Source organism: the organism of the source record quoted next, unplaced genomic scaffold (assembly GCF_019419815.1).
Source record: "Pyrus x bretschneideri cultivar Hongxiangsu unplaced genomic scaffold, Pyrus_bretschneideri_v1 Contig29, whole genome shotgun sequence".
Lineage (NCBI taxonomy): Eukaryota > Viridiplantae > Streptophyta > Magnoliopsida > Rosales > Rosaceae > Pyrus > Pyrus x bretschneideri.
In genome coordinates, this window is record NW_025999601.1 from 1,162,740 (window position 1) to 1,174,772 (window position 12,033).

The following is a 12,033-nucleotide window of genomic DNA, read 5'->3' on the forward strand; positions in this document are numbered from 1 at the left end:
GAAACGGAAGACTGACGGAGCCAAACATTTACTAGCCATTTCCTACTTATTGCACATATATTACCAACAGGACTCGTGAACCTCCACATCAACAGCTCAAGGCGTTTGTTTTAATGGTGAACTTGCAGTCTTTTAGTGCAGATAGAAAAATGATTAAGAAAAGATGGTATTCATATATACTTTGTTTAATCACATCTGACATCGTTTGATCGGATACAGATTGTACCTTTCATGATGGAATTCGGATGCATCATTTGATCAGATGTGTATTGTAATTTTCATCTGGTGTTGGAGCAACTGCACAAGTTTAAGAAATCGATTGAGTCCTCCTCCTGTAGCTATCATTTCCTCCATTGCTTCTTTCATCAGACCCATATCCTTTAAAATTCATTACACATAAGCTCCTCAAGATGATTATTACCAAAATATAAAAGAGAAGTTAAACCAAGCCATAAATATGTCTACGAATTTCGTATCAGTCCCATTACTCTGCTTTTTCAACAGATATCATACATCACTAGCCAATGCATGAACGAATGGCTACCTGAACTGCACTCAGCAGCAGAACAACTCCCTCCAATGTAGCATTCAAGACAAGGAAGCACCGAAACTTGTCAAAACTGAAAAGATGCAAAACAATTTCAACACGGTCTTTCTATAAATGCCAACAAAGCGGGATCTACTTTATCTTTAGACAATAAATTAACAACCAACTCCATAGTTGATGCATCTGCAGAAAAAACCTCTCTCCACCATTTCTTGAATAAGCCTCACCGCTATTGATGTCTCGTTGATATTGATAAACCCTCGGATAATTGTGTTGTACGTGCAACTATCTGGACAACAACCTTTCTCTTCCATTTCTCTAAGCAAGTTTTCTGCTTCACTTGCTAGTCCCCGGTTACAAAATCCACTAATCATTATGGCATATGTTCTGACATTAGGTTGAATTCCCTTTGATGATAAACTACAAAAGAGATCCCATGCATGTTCAACTTTTCCAGCTTTGCACAATCCTTCAATAAGAATATTGTAAGTTATAATAACAAAGTCCAACTTCTTTCCCTCCATCTCTTCCAACAATTCAACTGCCTTGGGAAATTGTTGGTTTGCACACATGCCATGCAATAAATAGAATAAGTTTGAATGTCTGGAAGTTGGCCACAAGCTTGCACTTGAGAGAACAAGTTCAGTGCATCTTGTGTTCTCCCCATCTTGCAAAACCCATCGATAAGAGATCCCTTGCGTATTCAACTTTTTCAGCTCTACACAAACCTGCAATTAGAATATTATAAGTTACAATGTTAAAATTCAACTTCTTTTCCTCCATCTCTTCCAACAATTCAACTGCCTTGGAAAATTGTTGGTTTTTACAGAGGCCATCCAGCAAAATGTTATAAATCTGAACATTTGGAAGTTGGCCCCTAGCTTGCATTTGAGAGAACAAGTTCAGTGCATCTTGTGTTCTCCCCATCTTGCAAAACCCATCGATAAGAGTGCTATAAGTAACCGTATTTGGAACAACTCCCTTATGAGACATTTCCAGAAAAATCATCTGAGCATCATCTATCCTTTTACACTTACAATAGCCATTTATCAATATGCTATAAGTACGAGCATTAACCATGCCTTTGCTAAGCATTATTTCAAAGACCTTTTTCACCTCGTCCATTTCACCTCGCAAACAGTAGCCATCTATAAGCGAATTGTACATAATTGTATCGGGTGCAATATCCCCTTGCGTCATCATTTCAACCATGCTCCTTGCTTCCTGGACCATCCCCTCTTTGCAGAATGTATCAACCAAGACATTGAAGGTGTGCACATTTGGAAAGATATGTTTCATTAAACAATCTTGTAGCTTCTTTCCGCCTCCCTACTTTGCAAACTCCGTGAATCAAAGAGTTGTAGGTAATGACGTTGGGAGCAATGCCCTTACTCATCATTTCTAAAAAGAGGTTCAGTGCATCAACAACTAGAGCATCTTTGCAAAGACTGTCGATGATCGTGTTGTAGACAATTACGTTAGGCATGCAAGCATTTTCTTCCATCTTCTTAAGCAATTGGATTGCTGCACTATTGTTACCTTTCATGCAAAGACCCTTAACTAATGTGCCGAAAGAAACCGCATTCGGCTTGCAATTACCACTCTCCAACATTTTATTGAAAAGTGCTGCAGCCTAAGTAAGCCGTTGATTAGAGTGGTGTAGGTCATGACATCTGGCTCAAAACCTAATTTGAATAAGTTGCCCAAGACTGACAAACTAAACTCCACTTGGTTGAGATGACAAAAGCAAATAATGATAATGGCTAGAGTATAAACATCTGGACGAAATCCAGACACACCATTTGGTTATTCAAGGAGATGACTGCCGAATAATGTTTGAACTTGGCAAGTTGAGTCAAGATTTGGTTGAAAGGGACAACGGAAGGCAGAGGACGCCAAGTAATTGAGAGCATCCTCAACATTACAGATTTTCACAAGCTAGTTTTTTGTTGAGTGTTCCTAGATTCGGTCAATTTAGAAGCTCGAGAGTGAAACAAAGCCAAGTAATTGTTGAAGAGAACAACAACAGGAGAAGATTGAAGAAGGCAAGGCAGCATACTTCTGGTGCTGCTGCTTCCATAAGTCAGCGATCGTTGCCCGCATCATCTTCAGCATCTCTAAGTCAGCGAGTTGAGAGTTGCTCACAAATCAAAGAGTAATTTAAAGACTGTTTGTGAGAGTTGAAGAGCATGAATTTCATGTTTTTTTCTAGTTCTAGATTAACGCCAATTATAAATAAAAACACAAATCAACGAAAAAAAAAATGATGCTTTTTTGTTGGGACAATATAAGCATGAAGAAGAACACCCCGACAATTATATATACAAATAAGCCCCGTATTTTATATGACACGTCTTGATTTCAATTATTGACATTGGTGAATCACATGATGGTGGTCAGGAGAGGCTGAAATATTTCTGTAAATTTTTTTGGCCTCCGAAAGAATGAACTGTTGTGACAAAGCTACCAGTACTACATTAAAACTGAATAATAATATTTTTTTTTAACAAACGATATTATCTACACCAAGAAAGAGGGAGGGAGTGGGCAAAACCTCACAATGGGTTAGCCATATTAATGTGGTTCAAATCTAAGACATCTGACTTACAAATGAAGAGAAATATCACTAAGCTGTTGTATTAAGTGGAAATTGAAGTCGTTATTAGATGCAAAAGTGAGAAGTACTGAGCATGAAAGTTTTGCATGCTTAAAGCCGTGAAACGAGTCAGCAATGAAGAGCACAAGTATTCAACAATTGTCCATGTCCGAATTGTGTGAGTTACATACACTAGTATTTGTCTACACACTTTATGTGTATGAACACATTTTTTTTATAAGCTGAGAAGGAGAGAGGGAGAGAGAGAGAACGTGGGGGGAGTGTAGGCCTGGCAAACGGATCATGTCTATCGTGTTCTTGTCGTTTTCGTGTAACACCTGTTATCTTAACGAGTCGTGTCGTGTCACACCCGTTATCTTAACGGGTCCGTAACAGGTCGTGTCACTTTATCCAACGGGTAAAGTGACCCGACCCGTTATGACCCGTTAAGAAAAAAATATATTTTTTAAAAATTTGCACATACCACACATTGCCACATAAATATTACTTCAAAACATTAAAACATTTCTCATTCAAGTACTATATCTACACTCGAAAATAAAAGCCTAATAAAAAAAATAATACATACACTACTAATCTATTACAAATATTAAATGTGCAAGGATAAAGAGTTTTTGTTTTTAAGATTGTAAGTCTTTCTCAAAAGTTTACACCTCCATTTACAAAATCTTCAATTTACATCGATCATCATGAAATTGTATTGGAACTTTGGCTTGATCTATTGCCTTCAAGAGTTATGTTGAAGATGTTTTCAGTAAGCTTTTCCACGTCAGAACTCTCTTCCGCATAAACTAAGTATAGAAAAAGCAAACATTAAAAATCATTCAATTATGAAAAGTTAAACAAAATAATTATGAAAAGAAATAAAATAATAATACTATACCATATAAAAATATATTGCCTCCTTTTCCAAATAGCCAATCTCGTGTGCACAACAAAGCTATTTTTAAATTTAATCTCAGCCGATCCAATGGTCATCAATTTTTAATCTCAGCCGATCCAATGGTCATCAATTTTTAAATTTAATTTAATATATATAATTATTATAGTTTTTACTTTTTAGGGATATAAAATTATTAAACTAAGGTATATAATTATTAATATTATAGTTGATTCATACTTTTATTAAGTATATAAATTATAACATAAGATTTTGTGATATCCACATCCACTAGTGTAAATATTTTAAATTGAAGATCAAATTCATTCTTTGTATTCATATAGGGTCAAGGAGTGTAGCTGTAAAAATTCATCAAAATCAGAGTTAAAATAACCGTTAAATCTTGATTTTTCGTTTATAACCGTCGAAAAGCTTTGTCCCGTTACTTGATCTCTGAATGTTTTTTTTTTTGTGATTTTTTGCTGATGTGATCTCCAAGAATATACAAACAATTTTGACGGTTTGGATCGTTGAAATTAGTTTTGGAGAATTCGTATCCCATCAAAACGATAGATTGACTAACACTTAGAGTTTATTTATACTTTCATTAAGTATAACATAAGATTTTGTGGTATCCACTTGTGTAAATATTTTCAATTGAAGATCGAATTCATTCATTGTATTCATATAGGATCAAGGAGTGTAGTTATGAAAAATCATCAAAATCGGAGTTAAAATAACCGTTAAATCGTGATTTTTCGTTTATAACCGTTGAAAAGCTTTGTCCCATTACTTGATCTCTGAATGTTTTATTTTTTTGTGATTTTTTGCTGATGTGATCTCCAAGCATATACAAACAATTTTGACGGTTTGGATCGTTGAAATTAGTTTTGGAGAATTCGTATCCCATCAAAACGATAGATTAACTAACACTTAGAGTTTATTTATACTTTCATTAAGTATAACATAAGATTTTATGGTATCCACTTGTGTAAATATTTTAAATTGAAGATCGAATTCATTCATTGTATTCATATAGGGTCAAGGAGTGTAGTTATAAAAAATCATCAAAATCGGAGTTAAAATAACCGTTAAATCGTGATTTTTCGTTTATAAGCATTGAAAAGCTTTGTCCCATTACTTGATCTCTGAATGTTTTTTTTTTGTGATTTTTTGCTGATGTGATCTCCAAGCATATACAAACAATTTTGACGGTTTGGATCGTTGAAATTAGTTTTCGAGAATTCGTATCCCATCAAAACGATAGATTGACTAACACTTAAGAGTTTATTTATACTTTCATTAAGTATAACATAAGATTTTGTGGTATCCACTTGTGTAAATATTTTAAATTGAAGATTGAATTCATTCTTTGTATTCATATAGGGTCAAGGAGTGTAGTTATAAAAAATCATCAAAATCGGAGTTAAAATAACCGTTAAATCGTGATTTTTCGTTTATAACCGTTGAAAAGCTTTGTCCCGTTACTTGATCTCTGAATGTTTTTTTTTTTTGTGATTTTTTGCTGATGTGATCTCCAAGCATATACAAACAATTTTGACGATTTGGATCGTTGAAATTAGTTTTGGAGAATTCGTATCCCATCAAAACGATAGATTGACTAACACTTAGAGTTAATTTATACTTTCATTAAGTATAACATAAAATTTTGTGGTATCCACTTGTGTAAATATTTTAAATTGAAGATCGAATTCATTCATTGTATTCATATAGGGTCAAGGAGTGTAGTTATAAAAAATCATCAAAATCGGAGTTAAAATAACCGTTAAATCGTGATTTTTCGTTTATAACCGTTGAAAAGCTTTGTCCTGTTACTTGATCTCTGAATGTTTTTTTTTTTGTGATTTTTTGCTGATGTGATCTCCAAGCATATACAAACAATTTTGACGGTTTGGATCGTTGAAATTAGTTTTGGAGAATTCGTATCCCATCAAAACGATAGATTGACTAACACTTAGAGTTTATTTATACTTTCATTAAGTATAACATAAAATTTTTTGGTATCCACTTGTGTAAATATTTTAAATTGAAGATCGAATTCATTCATTGTATTCATATAGGGTCAAGGAGTGTAGTTATAAAAAATCATCAAAATCGGAGTTAAAATAACCGTTAAATCGTGATTTTTCGTTTATAACCGTTGAAAAGTTTTGTCCTGTTACTTGATCTCTGAATGTTTTTTTTTTGGGGCTTTTAGATCCAGGTCCAAAAATGTAGAGTGTTTTTAGGACTGAGTCCAGTTATCTAATTATTTGTTTTTATTTCTTTTATACTCATTTTATATTTTCTAAAAATATTAAAAATCAATTAAAATCTTCTAATATTATGCATTTTCCAACTCCAAAAGAATATATTTAATATCTTATAACAAAAAAACTAATATACTAACATAAATTTATCTACAAAACATTCTACCCTAACTCAAGTAACAAATATATGAATGTATATAATACCTATACGTGAGATATGAAACCTAATTAAAATGTAGAAAAAACATAACATACCTACAAGTAAGACACATTAATCTGTGACAGGTTGATTATAAAAAAAGAATCTGTTATATAGGTAGATAAATATAATTAACCTGTGATATAGGTTGATTATAAAAATTAAAAATAAAATCTATAAATGGGGTTTAAAGTAGGAGGAAGAATGAGAAATAATAAAAAGATAAATAAAAAGAAATAAGCAAAGAGATAATTGGGAAGAAATTTGATTTTTATAATAAATCTTATCATTGAACAGATAACTATTGATAATTAAATAATTAAATATAACAAATTGGACTTATTTTAATAAACTGGACTATTCCTACAATTGGCTCAAAAAATTGGACTTATATCAAGTTTCCCCTTTTTTTTTTGTGATTTTTTGCTGATGTGATCTCCAAGCATATACAAACAATTTTGACGGTTTGGATCGTTGAAATTAGTTTTGGAGAATTCGTATCTCATCAAAACGATAGATTGACTAACACTTAGAGTTTATTTATACTTTCATTAAGTATAACATAAGATTTTGTGGTATCCACTTGTGTAAATATTTTAAATTGAAGATCGAATTCATTCATTGTATTCATATAGGGTCAAGGAGTGTAGTTATAAAAAATCATCAAAATCGGAGTTAAAATAACCGTTAAATCGTGATTTTTTGTTTATAACTGTTGAAAAGTTTTGTCCCGTTACTTGATCTTTGAATGTTTGTTTTTTGTGATTTTTTGCTGATGTGATCTCAAAGCATATACAAACAAGTTTGACGGTTTGGATCGTTGAAATTAATTTAAGAGAATTCGTATCCCATAAAAACAATAGATTAACTAACAATTCTTAGAGTTTATTTATACTTTCTTCAAGTATAACATAAGATTTTGTGGTATCCACTTGTGTAAATATTTTAAATTGAAGATCGAATTCATTCATTGTATTCATATAGGGTCAAGGAGTGTAGCTATAAAAAATCATCAAAATTGAAGTTAAAATAACCGTTAAGTCGTGTTTTTTCGTTTATAACCGTTAAAAAGCTTTGTCCCGTTACTTGATCTCTGAATGTTTATTTTTTATGATTTTTTGTTGATGTGATCTCAAAGCATATACAAACAAGTTTGACGGTTGGGATCGTTGAAATTAGTTTTGGAGAATTCGTATGCCATCAATCAAGTTCCGTGTGTGTGTGTGTGTGTGTGTGTATATTTATTAAGTAGATTTAAATCTATTTATTTTGTACGTATAAATTATAATTGACTGGTACACGGAATAGTACATACATCACGTGTCACGTGTGTCATTATAAAAATAGTGAGATATGTCATGACAGTCATGTGTGTGATAAAAAGTTAATAACTTAAAAAAAAAAAAAAAAAAATATTTCTCACCACTTCTATTAATTTTCATTTTTCCCTCTCTTTTTTGTTTCCTTTTCAACTTTTTCTTATCATTTTCACTTTTCCCTCCAACATCTTTCCCTAATTCCCTCACTTTTTTGTTTCATTTTCAACTTTTCTTAACATTTTCATTTTCCCTCCATTTTTTTTTTCAAAAAGGGCGGCAAGTTGGCAACGGCAAGAAATTGATTATTGAATAGAAAGAAATCACATCAATGGATGCAAAATCATGCAATGCATCATGCATATTAAATTATTAATTAATAATTATTATAGTTTTTATAAAATTTAATATATATATATATATATATAATTATTATAGATAGACTTAATATTTTGGGGGTATAATTATTATAGTATATATAATTATTATAATTATTATAAATTTTATAGTTAATTTAATATATTATATATATATATTTATTATAATTTTTAGGGGTATAAAATTGTAAAATTAATGTATATAATTATTACAGTATTTTTTTAGGGTTATAAAATTATAAAAATAATATTCTGCTTATCGTGTATCGTGTTACCCACGTGTATACCCGAACCAACCCGTTATCTTAACAGGTGCTTATCGGGTTACCCGATAACGACCCGATTCGTTATCGTGTCGACCCAAACACCTGTTAATTTCGTGTCGTGTCGTGTCGTGTCGGATTATCAGGTCGTGTCAGAAATTGCCAGGCCTAGGGGAGTGGGAGGTTTTTGTTTTTGATATTTTTATTTTTTATTTTTATTTTTTTGAAATAAATATTGGAGGTATTTTAACATCATATATTGATGAGGCTTTGAAAAAAAAAAGAGCAAAATTTGGTTGTGTGAAATTACATTTCTGCCCCATATTTCTTATTCATGTTCTATTTTAATTAGAGAGTTAAACTGGTAATTTCATAGGGTTTTGGTTGACAATGAGTGTTTTATTAATTAGTAGAGATTTCTTATTCATATTCTGTTTTAATTAGAAGGTTAAACTGGTAATTTCATAAGATTTTGGTTGAAAATGAGTGTTTTATTAATTAGTAAAGATATAGCCCTAAGTCAAGTGTCAAATTTACAAACTAATTAGGTAATTGTGCACCAAAAATATGAAGGCAAACTGAAAGTTACAACAAAACGATAAAATAATAAGGCGTCAAGTTAAGCAAGATAGTACAACACATGAACAATTAAGATTACCATTGAGAAAACCGAACATGTATGATTAAGATAATGGTTGACAAACTCAAATTGTTCCTTCAAACATGCATAGAATTGTCTTTAGCCTTTCAAAATACATCACAATAGCATACTATTGCTAAAATTTCTAACCTAATGAAAAGTAAAATTAATAAACAAAGGAAATTACAGCTTCCAAGAAAAAAAATAAAAGCCAATGTGCAACGGTTGAGGAAAGAAATGCAAAACATGAAGGGGCAAACAGAAATATTTGGTATTTCACACTCTCTCATTTTTTTTCTCTTTCTTCTTCCTCTTCCAGCAAACTTTCTTATAATTGTATGTAACAATTTCTTAAAGTCTTACAATTGTAGGGTTTTGCACAAATGAATTGGATCCCATCCTAGGATCCCTGCATCTTAGCTGTTCATCGTATATCGTGCGGTCAGAAATCATTTGATTTTTTTATTTAAAATTAAACACAAATAATATCTGACGAAAATTGACCGTACGATGTATGATGAACAGCTAGGATGTGGGATTCCCTCGGATCCTCACAAAGTGGATCTGAAGAGGATCCCTTTCCTTGCACAAAAAGAAAGAGGAGATGCTGACGTTTGGTGAGATATGTTAGAATCATGTGGGTAAAAGATATGTTAGAATCACATGGGTGAAACTTCAAAAAATAAAATTGATATTCTTATCACATATTTGTATTATCTTTCTAACAGAGATATGACCCACATGTGATGATGGCCCCACCGCTATTAGAGAGATGATTCAAATGTGTAAATAGGTGATAAGTGTAGCATTACTTTTTAAAAAAAACAGCAAAATTTGATTTGTGTGAAATTACATTGCGGCCCATATCTTTTATTTCTATTCAGTTTTGATTAGTAGGTTAGACTGTTAATTTTATAAAATTTTAGTTGACAATCAAAGTTCTATTGATATGCAATTTAACTAATTGGACATAAAAGCCCTTCAAACGAAAAATTAAATCTTGAAATTGAAAAACGTTGTATAACCACTTAGTACTAGAATTTTGACGACATTTCTCTTCCTTTGTAGGTGAGAAATCTGTGATTCGATTCTCATCAACAATTTATTTGAACCATATTATTACTAGCCCATTGTAAAGCTTAGCTCACTCCCCACCCCCATTAAGTCTACATAATTCATACTAGTCCAGATACTCTGCTTCAGAAACAGATTTCATAATCTTAATTGATAAATTCAGTTAATAACACATATACGTCACTAAGGCAATGCATGAACGAAAGACTACCTGAACTGGACTCGACAGTGGAACAAATCCCTCCTCCAATGTAGCATTCAAGGGAAGGATGCACCGAAACTTGTCAAAACTAAAAAGATGCAAATCAATTTCATCATGGTCTTTCTATAAATGCCAACAAAGTGGCATCTACTCTATCTTTAGACAATAAATTAACGATCAACTCCGTAGTTGATGCATCTGCAGAAAAACCCCTCTCCACCATTTCTTGAATAAGCCTCACTCCCGTTGATGTCTCGTTGTTATTGATAAACCCTCAGATAATTGTGTTGTACGTCCAACCATCTTGAGAACAGCCTTTCTCTTCCATTTCTCTAAGCAAGTTTTCCGCTTCACATATTAGCCCTCTATTACAAAATCCACTAATCATTGTATTATACATCCTGGCATTAGGTTGAATTCCTTTTGATGATAAGCGACAAAAGAAATCCCACGCATATTCAACTTTTTCAGCTATGCACAAACCATCAATAAGAATATTGTAAGTTACAATATTAAAATCCGACTTCTTTCCCTCCATCTCTTCCAACAATTCAATTGCCTTGGGAAATTGTTGGTTTGCACACATGCCATGCAATAAAATAGAATAAGTTTGAATGTCTGGAAGTTGGCCACAAGCTTGCATTTGAGAGAACAAGTTCTGTGCGTCTTGTGTTCTCCCCATCTTGCAAAACCCATCCATAAGAGTGTTATAAGTAACCGTATCTGGAACAACTCCCTTATGAGACATTTCCACAAAAAGCATTCGGGCATCGTCTATCCTTTTACTTTTACAGTAGCCGTTTATCATTATGTTATAACAACAAGTATCAACCATGCAGCCTTTGCTAAGCATTACTTCAAAAACCTTTTTCGCCTCGCCCATTTCTCCTCGCAAACAGTAACCATCCATAAGCAAATTGTATGTAACTGTATTAGGTTTGATATCTCTTTGAATCATCATTTCAACCAGGCTCCTTGCTTCCTGGACCATACCCTCTTTACAATATGTATCAACCAAAACACTGAAGGTGCACATGTTTGGAAAGATTTGTTTACTCACCATTTCATTAAACAATCTTTTAGCTTCTTTCCAATTCTCTACTTTGCAAAATCCATGAACCAAAGAGGTATAGGGAATGACGTTGGGAGCAATACCCTTACTCGTCATTTCTGAGAACTAGAGTATCCTTGCAAAGACTGTGTATCCTTGCAAAGACTGTCGATGATCGTTCTATAGACTACTATGTCAGGCTTGCAAGCTCCTTCTTCCATCTTCTTAAGCAATTGGATAGCTGCAGTGTTGTTACCTTTCAAGCAAAGGCCCTTTACTAGTGTGCCGAAAGTAACCACATTAGGCTTGCAATTACCTCTCTCCATCATTTTGTTGAAAAGTGCTGCTGCCTCAGCCTCTCTATCCTCAAGAAGATAGCCGTTGATTAGAGAGTTGAAGATTGCGGGATCTGGTTCAAAACCCAATTTGAAGTTTTCCCAAGACAGATAAACTGAAACTCATTTGGTGTAAATGACGAAAGCAATTAATGACAATAGCTAGAGTAAATGCATCAGGACGAATTCCGGTCGCAACCATCCGGTTAATAACGAGTGATTTCCCTATTTTTGGTGAAAACCGACTCATTCACTGTGCTCG

General features: G+C 32.8%; 2 protein-coding genes across 2 annotated transcripts; both read right to left on the bottom strand.

Annotated features, from left to right (window-relative positions):
* Positions 1–702: 702 nt before the first annotated feature.
* Positions 703–1,747, bottom strand: LOC103934326 (pentatricopeptide repeat-containing protein At3g22470, mitochondrial-like). Its single transcript, XM_048588714.1, has 2 exons — positions 1,276–1,747; positions 703–1,016 (listed from the first exon to the last, which is right to left on the bottom strand). The coding sequence occupies exons 1-2, from the start codon at positions 1,745–1,747 to the stop codon at positions 703–705; spliced, it is 786 nt and encodes a 261-aa protein (XP_048444671.1).
* Positions 1,748–10,659: 8,912 nt separating this feature from the next.
* On the bottom strand, positions 10,660–11,553 carry LOC103934328 (pentatricopeptide repeat-containing protein At1g12300, mitochondrial-like). The gene has a single exon (XM_048588715.1). The coding sequence runs from the start codon at positions 11,551–11,553 to the stop codon at positions 10,660–10,662; it is 894 nt and encodes a 297-aa protein (XP_048444672.1).
* Positions 11,554–12,033: the final 480 nt, after the last annotated feature.

Bases quoted from the DNA above. Each gene is read 5' to 3' on its own strand.
- LOC103934326 (XM_048588714.1), bottom strand. From the start codon at position 1,747: ATGACGCAAGGGGATATTGCACCCGATACAATTATGTACAATTCGCTT. The intron at 1,017-1,275 runs GTTTGTGTAGAG...TTCTTATTGAAG, and splicing joins TTATAATATTCTAATTGCAG to GATTGTGCAAAGCTGGAAAA.
- LOC103934328 (XM_048588715.1), bottom strand. From the start codon at position 11,553: ATGACGAGTAAGGGTATTGCTCCCAACGTCATTCCCTATACCTCTTTG.